The 21,443-nt window shown below is 37.8% G+C and overlaps 1 protein-coding gene across 3 annotated transcripts in view; it reads left to right on the top strand.

Annotated features, from left to right (window-relative positions):
- Positions 1-579: 579 nt before the first annotated feature.
- ENPP3 (ectonucleotide pyrophosphatase/phosphodiesterase 3) overlaps positions 580-21,443 on the top strand; it is a 43,759-nt gene continuing 22,895 nt past the window's right edge. For all 3 annotated transcript variants that reach the window (XM_040597561.1, XM_040597560.1, XM_040597562.1), the window contains exons 1-11: positions 580-789; positions 4,215-4,293; positions 7,466-7,588; positions 8,595-8,720; positions 10,149-10,209; positions 12,519-12,616; positions 16,032-16,111; positions 16,682-16,801; positions 18,231-18,340; positions 19,702-19,767; positions 20,619-20,691. In XM_040597561.1, the coding sequence (XP_040453495.1) occupies positions 673-789; positions 4,215-4,293; positions 7,466-7,588; positions 8,595-8,720; positions 10,149-10,209; positions 12,519-12,616; positions 16,032-16,111; positions 16,682-16,801; positions 18,231-18,340; positions 19,702-19,767; positions 20,619-20,691 (1,053 nt within the window). In that variant the 5' untranslated portion in view covers positions 580-672. The remainder of the gene's footprint in view (positions 790-4,214; positions 4,294-7,465; positions 7,589-8,594; positions 8,721-10,148; positions 10,210-12,518; positions 12,617-16,031; positions 16,112-16,681; positions 16,802-18,230; positions 18,341-19,701; positions 19,768-20,618; positions 20,692-21,443) is intronic.

Below are 21,443 nucleotides of genomic sequence, written 5' to 3'. Positions count from 1 at the left end.
CAAACTGAAAACCAAACAGATTTAAATTCTACGTACAAGAAAAAATATTGAATTTGATTTGGCTGTATACCATTTGTTTTTAATGACTACATCTATCACTAGTGAAAAAAACATGTAACAAGCTGAATGAAAGAAATAGGTGACAAATATGGATTGAAACTCAACAGGAGGAATCTTCTGATGCTAAATAAGGGAAGGGACCTAAAAACACAGACATGACACAGAGCAGGAGTTAAGAAACTGTCTACTTTCATATTGGTTTTGTTTAATATATTTAGCGCTTTCTTTGAAGATAACAAATACTTTGGATGACAAGCTTTTAACCAAACAGTTGAGTACCTGAATTTGTGTCATTTTTTGCATTTTATTGTGTAGCAATGTATTACATAATCTCAGTTAAGAGTTTAACTAATGCAGTCCTTATCTTGAAACATGACAAGTTTCTCTCTACACAGATAATGCTTTCTAGCCTTTGACCTTTCTGAGTAATTTTCCTGATTACTTTGGCTTCCTGCAAACCTATCACTGATGCAAAAGCTAGGATCTCATAAAAAGTGCATGAACAAAGTACATACATATTTGAAGCAGGAGCAGCAGCTTAGTCACAGCTAACCCAGCAGGGGAGGCTGAAGAACGCAGCGTACATGCAGCTGAGAGGCAGATCTTGGCAAAATGGAGCTTCAGGATGATATTACTAAGTATCAAAGCAGTTGTTTGAATGAAGTGCCTTTAAAACAAACAGAGTATGTGAAGAAAAAAACCCTGCTGAAATACAAAGCTACCTGTGCTGTAAGTAGATGCTGTTCTTCAGGGCTGCTAGTTTAACAATTCTCAAATCTGCAAGACTTTTAGAAGTTTCATTGTATTAATATGATCATCCATGGTAGCTTAGTAATTGGTGCTCAGAGTTTTACTGCATGAATGTACTACCCTCACTGGCAGTTTTCTAAAGTTCTTCTGGTACTTATCAAGCAAATATGTTTGTTTCTGGCAGTTAACTGTGCTTTTTGTTTTACTATAACAACCTGACAGTTCTTTTGCACAGCAAAGACATTGCTTCAATCTTTTATTTTATGCATTTGTTTTAAATTGATGTACTTGTGGCCAAAGCAGCCATGATTCCTTTTTGATTACTATTTATCTTTGGATTAATCATTAACAAAACAGACATGTAGGAAAGGTGTTGGTGAAGAACATTTGGGAAGCAAGGCATGGGAAAAGACTAATGAACCATTTCGTACAGTATTGTCAGTCCACAAGTCAAATAATCATGGTTAACTCTTTCCTTCTTCCCCAGGGCTTTAAGAGTCCCTGTAAATAGTAATGTGTAGGGGTTTTGTTATGTTTTTTAAATCTTTTGTTGTAGCAAATAACACAGTTTTAGGCTTCTGTTTGTGACTACGAAAGAAACAAATTACATATAATATATGTATGTGTATATGTTTGCATGAGATACTGCCTTTGTAAATTGGAATTTAAAGAAAATGACAGGTACTGGTTTTAGAAAGACTCAAAACTTAATTTTCAGAACAGCCCTATGAAAAAGCGAGTTAGATTATGACACTCTTCAGCTTTAGGTCATCAGAACAATTTCACATAGTAGAACTTCCTATTTAATGCTGCATTGTGCAAGGATTCATAAAATATGAGGGAAATGCTGGAAGCTGAGAACAAAAGAGAAGATAAATTAAAGACATTTTTCCTTAAGTCTTCAGTAAAAATAAATTAATCATGAGAAACAATGTGGGAAAAAGGCCTAACTAGGAAGGAAAGTAAATTATAGTTTCAAGAGGCACTTGGAAGAATAAAGTGAGAAACATAAGTATCCTAAAACATATTAATTCTTTCTGTCTATATGAAAAAACAAAATTTAAACATTGTAGGTGTAAACTTAGTATTTTACACCATTTTTGATAAACAATATGCATGAAGTACTTCCTTGGCAACTTTTTTCCTGAAAGCTTAGGCAGAGAATTATGTACAAGTACAAACAGCAATCACACTGTCTAGTAAGTCCTCTAGAGAGCAGAGCATATCCATTAGGAAGAATTTTTTAATGAATAAGTATCCATAGTCCTGAATTGATACATAGAAGTTAGCTGTGGAAAGTCTTAGGATTTCAGTAGGTGCTACCAATGTTATTTCACCTCAAGGATGTATGTTCCAAATTCCAGAGTCTTTCTGTAAATGCTATAATAAAGGCAGCATCTCATCTGTATACCTGTTATAAGTTTTTGGGTTTTACTTCATCTCCCTCTTTGCTTGCAGTGGTGGAAATGTTTCCTGCTCTAATAGCTGTACTTTCAATTTAGCATTTTCTGTTTATTTTAATTTACAAATGTGAATTTTAATGAAAATGAAGGGTAAAGCCATAGTGAACTTCCAGGTGAAGAGTGCATGCCATGGTGATTTGGCTTATCTGTACTCAGTGACAAGACCTGTTAGGTCACCATGGCAGTGTTATCCTCCCTGCCCAGAAAGAATGGCCACTATTCTAGCCCAAATGCACCTCCTGATTCTGTCCTTGCTGACTGGACATAGGATTAAACTGCTGCCATCACATCTGGGGTCTTTCTTCAGGGGTCTTCAGCATTTCTGCCACTTTGGACAATCTTTCCCTACGTACTTATTCCATCTGTCTCTTACCCACTTCTTTCAGCAATTCCATTTCCATTCCTACTTTTGGGGTATTTCTCTAGCACAAAAATCAGGGAATGAGCAGCTGGAAGAAAGTAAAACTGAGAGAGAGAAGGTGCGAAGGAAGTAACTTTGGCATTGCTGGTGTTTGGTGTTGCTTGGGGAAAAATCAGTGACAGAGCTGGAGAGGGTGGGAAGCAAGGGGAGACGAAATTCTTGAGCACAGTCGCAAGGAGGATAGCAGCAGGAGGAGAAAGTGGGGGGTCTGGAAGGAGCCCCTCTGACTGTATCTGTCTGGAGGAAGTGGTATGTGCTATGCCAGGCCCACAGTTAGGTCTCTTGGTTGTCCCTGTTAGAGGGCTAGTTGGGAGTGTGCCACATTCCTGACTTTCTGGCTCGTATGCTTTCTGGCTTCCTGGCCTATGGGAAGGAATACTGTGCACTTGGACTGTCCCAGTGTGGAGCTGCTCCATGGCTAAGCTGTACACCTGTACCTCAGAACTGAGCAGTCCCCCCTGTTCTGCTACACTTCTGCCCAGCACCTGCAAGACAGGCTGGGTGGTAGCAAGGAGAATAGGGTGTTTTTGTGAGCAAGGACGGGCAAAAAGTAACAGGACAGTGTATGTACACTTGTTTATATCCTACTCACACATGCAGTTTTTCTTAGCTCCTTGTAATTGCTGTAGTCTCAGTTACGAGGCTCCAATACAGTAATACTGAGCATAAGAGTAAGCCTCTCTTATTTCTACTTTATTTTGAATCTTAGTATTTGCTAGTGCCTGGTGGTTCCTGGAAATGGCAGGAGACAAAAGAAGGCTCTGAGGGAAAAATGGGAAGTAAACTGGGGTGGTTTATGGTGGTTTTCTGTGATAAGCATTTTCTGTCCCATTGTTGCCTTAGTGAAAAGTACATACACTGTGAAATACTCTGAGAGGGTTGTCACTTTTCACTGCACCTTTCAGCCAGCATACATCGCCATTCATCTTGAGTGTCTGTTAAGCTGATAGAGGCCTCCTCAGCTCTTCCCCAGTCTCTCAAAGGTTATGTTACTTTCTGTTACGAGGTTTCCTTGGGTTATTTGTCTCTTTCCAGTTTCCTTTAACGTTGCTAATGGGGTGACTTATGAGAAACTGGCATGTGGATGGAAATGTGACACTTGCAGCCTCAGTCCAGCTGAGTCTCTTAAGAAATCCCTGTGAGCATTTCAGGGAAAGCTAAGTAAAATGAATTACCATCTCTTTACACAGATAAAGAATTTGCAAAACAGGTAAATATATTGACTGCTTCCTGTTTTTTCCCGAGCAAAGACTTCCCTGATTACAACACGGGACTGGCCACAGGTTAAAAGTGCAATATTGAGGTGTTGGCTTGTAAGGAGTTCACAAGATTATCATTCTTGTGCCTCCTCTATCTTCAGGCACAGAATGTCTCCAATTTTTTGATGAACAAGTTCAGAGAAATTATTAGTTCATAAGAAATCATACATTCATAGAAATGATAATCACACAGTTAATTTCCAATAGACCTAATAGTTTATCACAGTTGTGAACTTTAATTTTCCTGTGTCTATGTGACAGGTTCTGCTTTGTGCTTTGGTGGTTGTATCCCTGGGACTAGGTTTAGGACTAGGACTGAACCGTGGAGACCAGGAGCAAGGTATGTTTATGATACTTTCAGCATAATTATCACCGAAGCTAGATCTGGTAAATGTCTTCAGCAGCTATTTCACAGAGCATGTAAATGCTCTGTGAAAACTTACCAGCCTTGAAAATAAATTTCTTGCATTCTTGAAGTTGGATTGGATAGAAACTGTACACTCACAATCTATACTTGGAAAAACCTGTCCTAAAGTACTGAATGCCTTGCTTCTCCTTCTAGAAGTGTCAAACTTCGTCCACAACAGGTATGGAAATCTTGTTTTGTTTTGGTGTGTTTTTGTTTTTTTTTTAAGGAAACTTTTAGGAAAATTTGAGATAGGAGTTATCTTATTACATATAATATCCTGCAATTATTTAACCAGTATGTTTTGTAGAAGAAATATCATCGGACTATCTTCGGGACTCATGCTGTGGGTACATTTGGCATAGTTCCGGTGGCTACTGTTAAAACTGAAAACTTCAGTTCAATAAAGCTATGATATAAAGGGGATAATGGTTTGATTTGGTGGAATGTTATTTTTTAGTTAGAGAAACAAAGTAGCATTTTGTTGTTAGGGAGTCAAGTCAAATGAGAACAAACACACCACATGATGAATTAAATAAAACACTCCTTTTAGAAGCAAAACAATAGTAATGTCATAGTGGAGGAGTTCAAGGAAACAGTTTCTTTCTCATTCCTAATCAACACATATATCAACACATTGAACTTATTCACTTACTTATTCATCAAGTCTTAGTTCCTGAGATTTTTCAATACTATGGGCCTAGCAAATAAAGTGAGATAGAATTGTAGTTGTTGGTTACATATGTTTTATTACAACTTCCTGTGTAAAATATGTAGATACCCACAACTTCGAGTCTTCACTGACATTTACCTGAGGAACTTGGTCATAGTTGTAGTAAGTGAAAGATGGAAACAAATCAGTGTGTTAGCATTTTGGTGCCTCTGCAGGTGCTGCAGAGCAACCCTAAATAGGGACTGACTAACATTATTTGCTGCTTTCATAACCAGACTTACTTGGGAAAGATGAATTAGCCAAACATACACTGCAGAGTGGGAAGTGAAGCGTCAGCCCTTAGCAGCGTGCACCTTTGTGCAGTTGCATTTGCTGCAAGGGCAGTGGGAAAGAGTGGTGGTGTTCAGGAGCAAAAGGAGTTGCGGTCAAGACAGGTGCTGGAGGCTTGTGGTCTCAGGAGAAGGGGCCTGGATAGGAGTCAGGAGGCCCTGGCCTATAGTGCAATTGATTCTGTTTATATACTCAATGTGAATTTCTTTATAGCTCCTGTAGTAGTAATAACTACTCCAAATAAAAGTTAATGAAACACTAAATTCCTGACCTTGCACAGTTATATAAATATTGTAAAGAAATTAAAAGTATGGGTTGCAAATTATGAAGGGTGTGAACAGTTCCAATACAGTCAGAGGAAAAGGTTAATATTTTTGTATTTTTTCTGACTTAAACTCACCATTCTGTATCATTTAATATCAGGTAGACCATCTTAACAACTCTGAGTTGTTCAAACGCCAATGGATAGAGGAAAAATTTAATTAAATACTCTAAACTTCAGCCATAGAAGCACAGAAAAGCTCTTTGCCTATGTTTAGGTACATTTCTGAAAAATTGTAGCTCTTTCTTGACAGAACAGACTCCAGTCATAAAACCTGTAGCCCTCAATTAGTTTTCTTCATCTCTACTTTTGACAGATCCATTTATGCTCATTACATATATTGTTTGTTATTCTAATTATTTGCAAAGCTTTCTTGCATTGAACAATAGTTGCTGTAAGCAACTTAAGAGCGCAAAGTTCAACATGAGAACTTTCTACCTGTGAAACAAACTGGCTTTCTTGAAAAAACTAATTTTAGCTCTACATGGTTTCTACACAGTGGATATTAAAGCCCAAATTTTGTAGCCAGTACAGCCTACAAAAGCATGAACCTTTTGGCAACTTTAATAAATTGCACCAGCAAACATGAGTAGTTATACCTATCCTTGTCTAGTGGTGTGAGTGGACAAGAAAACCGGAAATGTAGGTGCTCAGGGTGGTTCAAACAGTATTTCTGCAGTACAGAGAATGCAGACACAAGGCTCATCCTGGTGGAGGCTGGTGTGGAGCTGTGCGTGATCTTTGGAGATTTGGCATTTTCCTAAGGTGTCCTCAGCGGTCCTCAGGAGAGCCAGAGTTCTCCCTTTGCCTTGCATGAATGTGTCAGAACTGTGGTGAGGAAACACGTCTCCATTTCCAGCACAAGGCCCCTCATTTGGAGCCTTTTCTTTCTTTTGATCAAAACAACCAAACCTGCAGATTTCTAATGGACCTTGTAATGATTAAGTGGGAGAGATATGGTCAGAGTCCGAAGTGGACTAGTAAGGCATATTATGGGCCTTGCCCAACCCCCCAGGGCTGCCCCCATGGCCCAGGACCCCGTTTCAGCCCCCTGGGGCCATCAGTCCCTGCCCCAGAAATGCTGCAGCAGGGCGGGTCTCCAGGTCCGCACAGCCATGCCCTGCATGGCCATGGGTCCCACTGAGCCAGGCCCACCCACAGGCCAACAGCCTGGCCTTGGCCTGTCCCTGTCCCCAGGGTAGTGCCCAGTGCCTGGGGTGGGCTGCCCTGGTCCCCCCAGCTGGCTGCCCCACTGCGGTGGGATGTGCCCTGGCTCCCAGGCTATGCCCAGCCACCCCTGGGGAGCCCCCATGGCTCTGGGTGCCCAGCCCTGAGGGAACCCCCATCCCACACAGCTCCCTGCCATGTATATTAGGGAGCATCCAAAGTGGGAGTTATTCTTCCTCTTGCATCCTGGACCCAGAAATGAGCAGGGGACGTGCCAGCTTCCTGCTCCTCATGCTTGGAGGGGGAGACACCTAGGCATTGTCTCCTGTGCCACTGGTCCTAGGGAGATCTGCTACAGGAACAGCCCTGCCACAGGCTCTGGGCAAGTGTGGCCCAAACAGCCACCAGGACCTTCAATGTCCAGAGGACTTCCTACAGCTTTCATTTCACCTTGCTGACCCGTGTGCTAGTGGGCATTGGAAAATGACTTAGGAAACAGATTTGGGAAATGTTTCAGCACATTTCTTGCTGCAGCCTGTGTCCGTGATCCATTTAATTGACCTCTCTGGGACAGAGCTATTCAACCACGCAGAATCATTGCCTTCTCCTTACAGTCAGCTGCAGGCACAAGTGCAATGAGCCACACAGGAGAGAGGTACCTGGCTGCCAGTGTGACAGCGGCTGCAAGGAGCGTGGGGACTGCTGCTGGGACTATGAAGACACCTGCGTGGAGCCAAGTATGTTCCCCTACTGGCAGTGCTCACTAGTTTCCATTTTATTTTGAGTTTGTTTTTTTCATGTGATATTAATACGAAAAGGATACATTCTTGTATTTATGCAGACGTACAGAAGCTATGTCACATTCCCTCAGGGAGAGAAGGATGTGGTGGTGGTGACCTGGCAGGACACAAAATCTTCCTATGTATTTCTCAGATCAGATCCCTGTACATTTTTCCCTCGTGGATAACCAAAGCATTTGCCGTACATATTTCCTGGCCCAGATAAAGCTGTGGATAAGCGTGAGCAGAAATCACAGGCTACCTTTGACCAGGGCCCTGAAACAATGCTGCTGTGCCAGCACCTCTTCCCTCTCAAAAACAAATGGGTGATTCCTTGTCAGGTGCACTCTCCAGCCTCATGCAGTGCTTGGTGGGTGCCTGGGGCTGGAGTAGTGCACTGATCTTCCAGGGGAGCAGCCTGGCTCTGCATCAAGGCCAGACACCTCTCCAGTTACTCTGCTTTCCCAGCAGCTGCTTGGATGTTTCTTCACCTTTATCGCTTTTTCTGCCTGCTTCAGCCCTTAAATCTCTTTTTTTTGCTGTCTGCTGGGAATCACGTGCAAGAGCAGGAAAAAGATCTGCTTCCTTCTCTTTCTCTTCTTTAGGAAAAATATGGGTTTGATGGTTTGATTATTATTTTTTTTTAATCTTCCTGGAAAGGTGGAAGGCATTGAAGATTGAAGGGGAATAAAGTAAATTACTCTATGACTCTGCATTACCATTCCATGGCCACAGAAATAGACTTCATGTGTTAAAGAAAATCTTGAGCTTTCCTTTCAGACAAAACTGCTAAAGCAACTCAAGCAGGACATATAAAATTATAGTTCAACAAAAACTCTTGGGTTTTTTTTTGGTTTTTTGTTTTTGTTTTTTTTTTTCTTTACTTGTTTGGGAGATTTCCACACAAAGGAGTTTACGTGAGGTTCTATGAGCCAAATCATAACCCTTTTCTTCCAATTTTCAGCCCAGTCTTGGAGGTGCACTAATTTCCGTTGTGGTGAGACACGGATACCTGGAAGTTACTGTTCTTGTTCGGATGATTGCTTGCAGAAAAAAGACTGCTGTGTAAACTACAACAGTGTTTGCAAAGGTAAATCAAAAGACAAAAAGATTTATATATATAAACTTTCCTGTGAAATAAATAGATGGGTAAACATGGCAAATATAAAGGTAGATGCATTTGTTTCTCAAGATTAGAGTTTTACAGTGACATTTTTGAGAATGAAGATATTTTAAGGTGAAGCTTTTTGGTACTTTTGACTGGGAAAAAATAGTTTCTGGAGAACAATGTGAATGTGTGCCATTCCTAAGAAACACAGAATGTTTGAATATTGCAGCAGTATACTAAATGTGGGGCTTTTGGATTGTTTCCTTTTTTCCTTTTTTTTTTTTTTTTTTTAATAGATGGAGACATGTTTTCTGCTTCAAAGTTCATGGGATCCAAAGTACATATCATAGTAATCATTCCTAATTTAAAATATCCCATCCTTTTTATTAGAAATTAATTTTCAGATGGTGTTTCTTATATCTTATGTATGTGTGAATATCTTTGTGTTTCATACAGACTCTGGCTAAACACTCAAAGACTAGCACTAGTAAAATCAGATTACAGGAATGACACACGAGGAGCATACCAGTGGCATAAAACATGGTCTCTGTTATCAGAATTCCTTTATCTGGTGAGGTGGCAGAGATTTAAGGCAGCTCCTGCAAAATTGTGTTTGTCACCTAAATGCAAGTTAAAAAGCATTCGAGTTAGATTAGGTGCTAAGCTGATTGAATTTACCTGTAGTTAAGGTCACTGTACATCCCTGCCTTTGGCTGCTTCGTGGGAGAGAAGCTTTCTGTGTGAGCTAAGAACTTGAACAGCCACTGCTTCTCTTTGTATTTTTTCCTTTTCAGATGTTTTCCTTCTTTCCTCTCTTATTGATCTCCTTTGTTTCTTCCAAAGAGATGGGCAAACATCATAAATGAGTATAGCTGTGAAGCAGATGGAGAATATTCAAAGGAGAACAGAAAGAATTACTTGAAATTTGAAAGCCATGGTCAACAAGGAAAGATTGAAGGAGTTTGGGCTCTTTACAGAAAAAAAAAAAAAAAAAAAAAAAAGGCTAAAAAGAGCGCTGGCAATCATCTTTACATGCATAAGTGGTATCTGCAAATAAAGAAGGCAGTAATCCAGTGTGGACAGAATACAGTTTAAATGTTTTCCATTTAAAACCAGCTAAAAATTAGGCTAAGGTTTCATAGTGATTCCTTCTTTCACTTGTTTGCTTGTCTGTCTAGTGTATGTGCTTTATTTTTAACTTAATATTGTAAGCATTAGCCATTTACAGGTTTGATTAACTAATAGGTTACACTAAATGATTTCTAAAGGGATCTTTAGCCCTGTGTTTCTATAATTCTGTATTGAAGCAGAAAATGTACCAAGAACAACTCTAAAAAGATCAACTAGAAAACTTTGTTGTTTGTTTGGGTTTTTTTAATGCTGACTCAGTATTTTCTTTTGTTCTTTTAGATGAAATACCTTGGGCAGAAGAACCATGTATATCACTTGAAACTCCTCAGTGTCCAGCTGGGTAGGATAAAACAATTTTGTCTTCTTAGCAAATAAAATCATTGTGATGGTCAGAAATACTCCAGTGGCTTTAAGCAGGTCTTCATGAGGTGTTCATATTTACTGAGAATAAGGTTCCTGCCCTGAGGAATATTCTATAGTAGTAGTTTGTGGCTAGCAATGTTTTTTGTTTCTAAAACCTTTTTCATTTCGTTGCACATTAATTTATCACTTACGGTTTAGAGCAGAGTACAAATCCAGACTAAAAGTCAGCTTGCAAAGATCTAGAAAAATTGTGGGAGTGATCTCAAGGTTCATGTATCACAAAATGTTCATAGTCCATTTTATGTTACCATATTGTATCTGTGACAATTCAGATAAATCACCTTATGCAAACTTTAATAACTGTTAGAATCTGTGATTGCAGTCCTTTATCTAACTAACAGGTTGGGTTTTTTTTACTTGAATTATCTGCCAAAAGAAAGGTGTGGAAGAAGGAAGCTATGAAATTAGCCGTATGTCTACAAACACTGTAACATGGTAATTCTGACATCTACCTATAGATATTTTGCTATTTGTGCAGTATTGCAGAAACATAGTTTAAAAGTTGTTCTCAAAAAAAAAAAATTCTTTTCTGGTTCATTTATGGTATTTGTGATGTTATCCGTTATTCTATCTATTTTACTGCAAATTTAGTTTCATTATAACAATAGTAGCTGTAGTATTGTGGCCTCTTCATGGGTTCCTGCATGAGCCTCTCAACATAGCTATAGAAATACACTTTTTAAGTTAACAAATAACTTGCTGAGTTAACACAGTTTCACAGGCTACAACTTGGAAATTAGTGGAGAAGACCTTCTTTAAGGGCTGTAAACATAATTGCTATATAAAGCTCCATTTGATTTCAGATTCAAATCAGGAAGTTGTTTTATACAAACTGTTTTTATACAAACATTAATGCCAGTGTACTTCCATGTTTTGGAAAGACCACTGTGAAAAAAACAAACTGGGATGGTGATTATTGTCTGATGTGAATATATAATTTCTTTTTTTCATAGTTAACACTTGAAGTATTACTTGAAAAAATGGAGTCAGTTATCAGTAATTGCATTTTATCAACCATTTTCTCCCCCAGTATTTTCCAGGCTTATAATTCCTATAAATTACAAACAGATGGGTTTTTTTTTTTGGTACTACATGTAGCGAAACCTACTTCAAACTACATTTTAAATTTAATTTTAGGTTTACCATTTTTATGTTTCTTTGTATGTTTCTGAGGAGATTATGAAATATATAACGATGGTTAACTAAAAGACTGAATTTGAAAAATCAGATTACTTGATCCCACTGATTTTGTCACTTGGTGTTATGAAAAAAAGGTGCTATAGCACCAGCACTTCATAACTGCTGATGCATTTTTCTTTAAGAGTCCTTTTAGGTTGCTTAAGAGAAAGTATGTTTAATAACTTTGAAGTTTATTTGCACAGCTGGCACCTCCTAGTTATAATTTTTATAACAAGAATTTAAATACTGTTCTAGAGATCAGCTGCAGCTTGTGCCTATTTTATCATATCTACTATATGAAGTCAGATCTGAGGCTTTTATCCTTATATACATGAAGTCTTACCGTAAGCAAACTAGCAGTTGCTGCATTCTTTTCGTAGCTTTGAGTTCAGTTTGTCAGGGTCCTTGAGGAAAAGAAGTGTTCTCCAGCTCAATGAGAGCTGGGTGACATGAGAGGTATAATCTGCAAAGAACATGGACTGCTTAGTGATGTCTTCACAGAGGAAATGTGGTAAAGTAAGGGATTAGCCGAAACCTGGCATTGCAAATAGATTATGTTTCTCAGCTGAGGCTAATTGGCCCTAACTGCTTGCTGGGTGACTGCTGTACTTTTACAGTCATTGTGCAGCTGCCCTGAAAGACTTTTTAAGATGAACTAAGGAATAAGAGACAGAATTCAACCCATCGCTATGTACAGAGGCACTTTGGCTGCCCTGAACTCTGGGTCTGTATTTGGATACTAGTCAGCAGCATTTGTATTTATTTGTATTTTTATTAAAAGATTAACAAATCCAATTTCTTTTGTAGGTTCTGGATATACTGACTAGCTTGTATTCTATTTCTCCAGTATTTTTTTTTTCCAGGAGTATTGTGTATTTGCTCTCAAAATTGAACTATTTGTTTATCTCACACTGTGATATTAATTCTGGGAAGTACATTAAATGTCTGGATCCTGCTTTTAAAAATAGAATTTATATTGTTAAAGATCTTAACAAGTCACCAACTGTCTAAACTCCTTTACAATGACAAACTCATATTTTCTTGTAGGTTTGATCTGCCACCACTTATCCTTTTTTCAATGGATGGGTTTAGAGCAGAATACTTGCAAACTTGGAGCTCTTTGCTGCCAAATATTCAAAAACTCAGTAAGTTACCAAGAGTGCTTTGACTATTTTCTTTAAAAGTCTGCATGCAACCTCTCCAGTCCCTTTTGTGTGTTCATGCATATGTGTTGCTCAGCAGTAAGAAAAATCACAAATCACGTCTCCCTCATCAGTTGTGTATTTTCATTATTATATGTTGACATTAATTCTTGTATTTGAGTGCACAGCAAACATGACTTTTTAAAAAAAGACCTCTAATACTGGTCATCAGCTTTTCATTAAATAAGTAGTTTGAAATGTGCATTCAAATACAATTTAAGACTGGAAAAAACTTCCAGAGAAGGATTTCCTGCATTCTCTGTACTCCATTGAAAAATTCTAGATGATAAGGAGATCATCATTAAAGTATAATACAAAGAAAAAATGCATTGGGTATTGGGAAATTTTCCTCAAAGATGCACTTTGTCAAAGTCAAATATTTTAAGAACATAGAGTCATAGAATCACAGAATGGTTTGGGTTGGAAGGGATCATCTAGTTCCAACCCCTCTGCCATGGGCAGGGACACCTTCCACTAGACCAGGTTGCTCAAAGCCCCATCCAGCCTGGCCTGGAACACTGCCAGGGATGGGGCATCCACAATTTCTCTGGGCAACCTGTTCCAGTGTCTCACCACCCTCACAGGAAATAATTTCTTCCTAATATCTATATTAGATATCAAATAATACATATTAATAAGATATTAAAGAGAAGCTACAGTTTTATCTGTGAATATTATTACATTAGACTTCAATGCAATGTAATTTACATATTGGTGGAATTTAATATATTGATATGATTGCAGTAAGGTACAAGTAACTGTTTCTAAGTATTTCTGAATCTTGGGAGAAACAGTAAGTTGAAGATCTTTAGCTTGTATTGTAAAGGGCTCTAAAAAGTGAGACCAATTATTGCACACTGTTAAAATGTCCTGAATACTTTAGAGCTCAGCTCTCAAGATACTTTGTACCTGGACAAAATGTCTGCATATTTATTTTTTTCTTCTCAGCAGTAATAGTTTAAATTGACAGTGTTTGTATCTGTTCTGAATATATCATATTGTGTTTCTATTGTGCTCATTTGAAAACTTCACATGGTTGTTATGAAGTACTACATTTTACTGAATAACTAACAATCTTGTTTGTGGATAATGAGAGTGTCCATAAGCTTGAACTTGAAGCAGTGTGCAAACCTGACTTCTTGTGCAAAGATTTTATTCTTTGATGTCATTCTGACTTTGGAAGAAACTTGAGTCAGTGAAGAAATCATGTTCACAGAAGTCAGTTTTAAGTTCCAGTCTTTTGAAACAACTTAAAAGGAAGTGCCAAATTGACAAAAGGCATGAAAATCATGCTATGTTTATTTATCCAGGAAATCCTTTCAAACACAAAGAAGTGTAATTCAGCATTACTTATATTTGTAGTCAATTTTAACAGTTGATTATACATATTCATGCTAATTATTCTCAGAAATTGGTAGTGGAAAGGAAAGGGAAATTCCTCTGTTTGCAAAAGAAAAAAAAAGTGACATTGATTTGAGTATAAAATATTTTCTCTCTATTAAGTCCATTAACCTAGGATTTTCAGTAGAGCTAATCAAGCTAGTTGTTCTAGAATATGTACATTATGAATGCAGCTCCTTTACCCTTTAAGAGAAATCCATCAAAAATTATGTTGATTTTCTCATTTATTTGTCCATTTTCCAGCCCGTCTTTAAACACTCTTTAAGCCTTTTTTTCTATACTACACCAGAACAGTTTTGTTGAACAAAATTTCGGCCTTTCATTGTGTAGTTGAGCTTCCTTAGTTAAAATCAGTTTCTGTTCTTTGACTGAAATGCTGTACATCAAAGTATAAAGTGTGTTTGAGCGTAGTCATCTGACTCAGCTTAATACAGAACTGTTTTTCCACGCAAGTTAGATTAAAAATGGCATTAAGACATCTTCCATTCTTCACACCTTGGTTTTGTGGTTGAGTAAGTTGGATATTACACTGGATTTAGATGTTACAGGTGTTTGGGCATGGTAAGTGCCTTGGATTGCTGAAAAGTGGTACAGTGTATGGAGATAAAGGTAGGACACCTGGGGTGGGATTCACTCCAGAGCAGGACACCTACATTTAGATACATTCTTGGAGGTGACTGCATATGAGATGTGTTCACGTTCATTGTAGTCAGTGTGTTTATGGTTAGTACAGTCTGTGCAGTGGTGCAGTGCATGAGCTCAGAGAACAAGCCAGCTCAACCGACAGACAGAGGGTGCTACAGGACAGATTGTTGCATTAACCTATGTTGTAGGAGAATGGCTGCAGAAGCATGGCCTTAGAATCTCTGAAGATCTGCACAATCCAGGCGTGGTATTAGCATAGGCCTGTAATCAGAATTGTACTGAAGTTGCTGTGCTGAAGTTAACAAGAAAGGTAGCCTTGAGCTATTCTTGAATCCTGAGACCAAGTAATTCTGTTGTGCCAACAGGCTGTGGCTGTAACAAGCTACAGCTGCTGGGAAAGCAGGTGCAGGGCCAAGAAAGATAGGGACCGGTATGGGAAAATAGGGAGTAACAAACTACAAGGCTGAAGCACAGCAACACAATTAGCTACATGGATAGAATGCTTATTTTAGTCATGATAATTAGGGGTGTGAGAACCGCGCACGTTTTAGAGACTACTAACCAATTTTATTTCTGCTTTACGAATATGCATGTGTATTGGTTCTATATAAGTAGCGTTAGAAACTAATAAAGTTGAGCAAGATGCATAACTCATATTGAGCATCTTCTTGACTCCGGCAAACCCTTCTTCCAACACTATGTTTCTAACACTTCAGACTGCTATGGCGTCCTAGGTGGCCTTCAGCAGCTGTCAGGAGGACACAGATCTCTCAGTGATCTTGCATCAAAACCGCCAACTTTCATGCAGATGTCTTGGATATCTGAGAGTATCTTAAGTGTCACTGGACTTGGTGCTTGAGCAACTGAGTCCTTCCCATGCCTCTGGTCATTGCACAGCTCTGCAGAATATCTTGCCTGGGGTGACCTGAGGCTTCCGTCTTATTGCATAAACATATATGTCTAGTGCCATTTTGGATCTCAGAAATATCTGAGACACTCATTTGGGTTGGCAGACAGGATTTAGGAGCAGCATCTGAAGGCCACGCAGGGTCATTAAAAATGTCACAAATGTCTCTAAGCATCTAGGCTTTAGGCAGCTGAATTGAGTGTCCAGGGTCCACTGACTGCAGTGGGATGGTAGGTCTGGGTCACAGACACCAGAATGTATGCGTCTTCATTTGAAGTCACACTTCTCCTCTAATACCACAGCAACTAACTGTGGTGATTTGTTTGTTTGTTTGTTTTTAAGACTGTTAGTTCTAAATTAAAAAAAAAAAAAGCAAATTTATATGAATTCCATGATTTGTTGCAGAAACATGTGGCACGCATTCAAAATATATGAGAGCTGTTTACCCCACCAAAACCTTTCCAAACCACTATACTATTGTAACAGTAAGTGAGAATTTTCAATTTTTTCGTTTCATTACCTGGATGACAGAAATAATTTTGTGGTGCCAATCTTTTTGTGGGACACGGGAATTTAAGCTATAGGAGTAAAAAACGAAAGGAATATGCTGAGATAGTACATACAGGTGTGATCTATGTGGCTATATATGTATGCTATCTGATTCCGGCCTGTGAAACAGTTATGCCTGATCTTTGACAGTTTAATTGGATATAAGTGAGCACGTGTAAGGACACAGCCATTTGATAGAAGTGTGGCTTAGGATGGGTTTGGGAGCTGATATATAGCCACATGACACATATGGTACTTAATCTATAGCACATCAGGTTTTAATTGGGCTGGGGAGCAAATGGAGAAAATCAAGGGATCTTGACAGGCACTCAATTCATTGACAGGAATCTGATGATCTGTGTGAGTTAGGAAAGCATGTTCAGTTTCTGTGATAAAACAGCCCTAAAAATAGTTACAACACTGCAATAGTGTGCTTTGCAACATAGTTTAGGCTCCATTTGATTTCAAGACTCAGCAGGGTTTTTTTGTTCATTTTCATTTTGCAGGGACTGTATCCAGAATCTCATGGCATTATTGATAACAACATGTATGATGTACACTTGAACGAGCATTTCTCACTTTCGGGAACAGAAAAATTCAAACCTTCATGGTGGAAGGGGCAGCCAGTAGGTTTATTTCTCATCATGGTATTGCTTTATGTCTAGAGTGGCTCATGTACTATGTTATTAAAAAAAACAAAAATAGAATAAAATGCAAAGCTGTGTGATATATTTGCAGTATGTGCTAAATATCCTGTAGGTTTTGTATTATAGGCTGCCTACAAAACCAGTTTGCTTTTTATCAAAGTAAAAGAACTCTTAAAATGATAATTCCAAGACTTAAAAATGTCACTTAATGTTGCGGTTAGTAAAAAAGGCTTAGATATTCTGCCTAGTATAGGGATGGATCTCTTGCCACAGGAAGCCACAGTAAATTTTTGACAGGCTTTTATTGTGGGGTAATTTTTTGCTTCTCTTTTGACAACTAGCTACAAAACTAAATCTGAAAATCTACTTCCAGATTATATCCATTTACAAATACACTTACAAAGTCCAGGCATATAAAAGCAATGAAAAGAATAGCAAAGATCTTAATTTCCAGCAGAATTAACACTTATAGATAATGTATGGCACATTTCATAAAAAAAACCCTACCCTGATTGTACCTATAATTATGATTAATATTATTTATTTACTAGAAATATCAAGCTGTGATAACAGTACAAAATATAAAAAATACACATTTAGTATATAGTATATTTACTTAGTTTACATTTATATATTTATTTACATGTGTCTGTATGCGTATGTATCGCTGTGTGTCCATGTAGTCATGTTTACAGTATACTCAAGTACCCAGGTTTTGGTGCTATTGTTTCATGAAGGATTTAATCAGGTTTGTAAGAGAACCACAGCTGCACTCTTTAAAATGAATAGAAATATTCCCTCTTATAATAAAGTCATATAACTAGAATCCATATCTTTAGAATAGAATAGAATAATTTCAGTTGGAAGGGACCTACAATGATCATCTAGTCCAATTGCCTGACCAATTCAGGGCTGACCAAAAGTTAATGCATGTCATTAAGGGCATTGTCCAAATGCTTCTTAAAAATTGACAAGCTTGGGACATTGGCCACCTCTCTAGGAAGCTGGTTCCTTTACCCTCTTCATAAAGAAATATTTCCTAATGTCAAGTCTGAACATCCCTGACACAGCTTTGAATCATTTTTCCATCTTCATGATCCATTTCACTGGCATTTGCTACAGGAAGAAAGATTACTACTCCTTGCCAATTACGGAAATACCTATATGATTTTTTCCTATGCTGAGAATACCCAAGAAATGGCAACATACTGCCTTCATTGCTACTGATTTTTCTTCAGAATGTGTGTGTAGAAAACAAACCGCTAATGACATATGGTCATTAAGCAACTGTGTGATGTGTGAAAGAAAGAGAAATGCACGCCTGCAATTATGTGTTTTTACTTCGGTGATCTGAGGCCCTCCAGCAGCGTAAATGCCATAAAATCATTTGTTTATATCTTTACTCTAGATCTGGCTGACAGCAATGTACCAAAATTTGAAAGCAGGCACCTTCTTTTGGCCAGGCTCTGATGTTCCGATTAATGAAACATACCCCAACTTGTACAGGGTATTCAACAGGTAAGTTTTTACAGGGCTTGTAGTAGATTCCTGAAAATTACTCCTAAAATCCAAATTGCTGTACGACAGTTGAAGGAAATGAAATTTAAGGTTTTTAAACAACAGTCTGAGAGATACGTGCCATGTCACATCATCCTGGTTATGCCACAGAACTACCAATATTAGTTGAATTTTTCAAAACCATTTAGGGGATTCACAATGAAAAAGTCAAAGGGTACTGTATATTCTGCTCTCCTAGACAGTTCTGAAAGTTTCAGCCAACTGCAAACCTCTCATCTCCCACTAGGAAAGCATCCTATAACTGATTAGTAGCCACTGCTAAGCTGTACCAAGGATTACCATATTTCCACACATAAAATCTACACTTACTATATAGCCCTTTAAAAATACTTGTACCTGAGAATAAGATTTCAGATAACATATACCCTAAGATAATGAACACAAACTTGGAAGCCATGGCAAGAGGATATAAGAGGCAGAAACTAATGGCAAAGAGGATGCAGGACAGGGAAGCCTCTGAAGACTGAAGGAAGATAGGCTCTAGATCAATTCCCTCTGGTCTTGCTTGGGTGTGTGATAATGTGCACACTGCTGCTGAATCATAGTTCTGTATGTTTTCTCTAGTTAATTCACAGGTCACACATGAAAATATAGCAATTACCTTCATAGTATTTTTTTTTCTTATGGACAGCATTGATATTAGTAAATTATTTCTACATTTTCACGATGATTTTTAGTAAAGGTCCATGATTCTTCACATTTACAAAAATAATCTAAAGCAATTGTATAACTGTAAGTCTTTATAGTTAACAAAGGATTTGCACTGATGTGTGGGATTGGTACTCAGAAAACATGTGAGTAGTGTAGGTTATTAACATAAAGCTTATGCATGACTTGGGGGGAAGCAAAGTTATTAATGGGTGAATTCCTTCATAGGAGACAAAGCATGGTGTCACGAAGATTTTGCTGAAGACATTACTTGCTTTTAAACTATAAAAGTCCAAGGTTTATACTTGCTGGAAAGAATAAAAATTATTCAGACTTGTACTTCAGGTTTATGTCCAGAACTTTAAATCTTTTTTGCATGCATTTCATTATAAATATATGAGTATGCCACCAACATCACATTTGTGTTTGCAAAATAAGGATCTGTCTAATCTAACATTAAAAGTGAGTTACATTTGATAAAAAATGAGAGTAATAAAATTGATTGCTGGTACCTTTTTTAGATGCACCATTCATGAAATCCCAGTCTGTGACTTTACTGTATGACTAGAGTGGACACTTTCTATGTATCTTGGAATTAGAAGGGCTTATCAGAAAAGCCTTGTTAACATCGTTATCTTTTTTCCCCCCCCCAGTTCGGTTACATATGAAGAGAGAATTTCAGAAATATTGAAATGGCTTGATTATACCAAATCTGAGAGGTAACACTGGTTGTAAGACTATCACTTAGAAAGGTTTTAATGCTTAGCCACTGAAATTTCTATTGGTGTTTGTGAAATATGGAATCTTCCTCACCATCTCAAATGGTAATTTGCTGAACTTAAGCCTGTTGTATAAGTATAGCTAACCAGTTGTAAGATAGGATTGTAGATACAAAAGATGAAAAAGTGAGCACGTATCTGAATGGGATGTACTGTTGTATAAGTTTTATTGGTGTGTCTTTTTTCATGGTGCATGGTCTAGAGGAACAGAACGTTCAGTTTCTAGTTTAAATGTATGAATGAGAGACTTTATATGAAAGATATTGCACAAGAAAGGTTAAATATCTGAAAGTAATTGCAGGCAGTAATTCAGGATGAAAGGTAGATGTCACCACTGACTGTGGTGCTGAAATTTGTGATGTTATCAAGTGAAATCTTTTATATGGTGATTTGTTAACAATTTCCTAATGTATTTACAATTAGGAGATGCTCTTTAGAATCTCACTGCTTAATCAGGAAGAGATCCTTTAGGTGGTAGTTCTGCTTACATCTCAGAAAGGAACAGCTTGCTCTGCTGAGGTCTTGAAGTTTTTCAGTGATTTCTGAATACCAAATAAAGTCACTGGATACTGTTTCTGAAATTGTAGCTTCAAATAGTCCATGTTGATTACTTACAAAACACAGAGGAAACTGAATTATTATATTTTCTGTATGGGCTTTTCTTAAGTTTTAAAGAAGTTATTCATAATTCCCTTTTAAGTCTCATTTTTTTTTTTCTAATGAAAGTGTTCTTTTGAAATGTTATCTCCAAATTCTCATAATATCCCATTCTTATTTATTTCTAACTTCAGGCCTGATTTCTATACTTTATATATTGATGAACCAGATTCTTCTGGACATTCATTTGGACCAGTTAGTGGGGGTGTAAGTAGGTTTTGTGTTTTTCTTAGCCTAAATTGCCCTAAAAATGGTGCTGTACTGTGAACTTAACCAACTTAAACATTTGGAGAGTAGATTAAAAATTACTGTGACTGTTTTATGAAGTTTTATTAAGAACTCTTGCTTGTGGTTGAGCCCATTTTTATGATTCCAACACTGTGTGTGAATCAAAAGAGGTGTAAACCAAACAGGCCGGCAGAGAATAATTTCAGAGGATATGATTAGCAATAATATTAATGATTATATTTAGACTGAACTTCAAGGTTATTGCCAAGAGGTATTTGGAAACCTGTGGCCTGGCAAATCCTTAAAACTCTCTTTTATTTATTCCTAACACTGTACTTCAATGTTTGTTAATTTGTAACTCAAAAATAGTACATTTTTTTCTTGCATGTAGGAAAAAAATCAGTATTTAAGGAGCTTAGGACTCCTCATATCACCTCACCTCCTTCCTGGAATGATCTTGTTTAATGTATTTGAAAATGGTCTTCAGCAAAAGACCTTGTTGCAGTGGACAAGGACAGAAAAACTGATCTTTATTGGATAGCTTTAGGCTCCCTGATTGGAAAGGGAGCTCCATGTCTCTTGGTACATAAAGGACTTAAAACCCCATTACTGTATATGCAATTGTATTATTTGCACACAAAACATTCAAGAGAATGCAGCAGAGTTAGGGGGACAAGAAGGGTGCAGGTGCTCAGACATGGAGTCCTCAGATTCAGTCAGCTGTTGCTCTT

This window comes from Falco naumanni, chromosome 6 (assembly GCF_017639655.2).
Source record: "Falco naumanni isolate bFalNau1 chromosome 6, bFalNau1.pat, whole genome shotgun sequence".
NCBI lineage: Eukaryota > Metazoa > Chordata > Aves > Falconiformes > Falconidae > Falco > Falco naumanni.
This window is presented reverse-complemented; position numbering and strand designations above follow the sequence as displayed.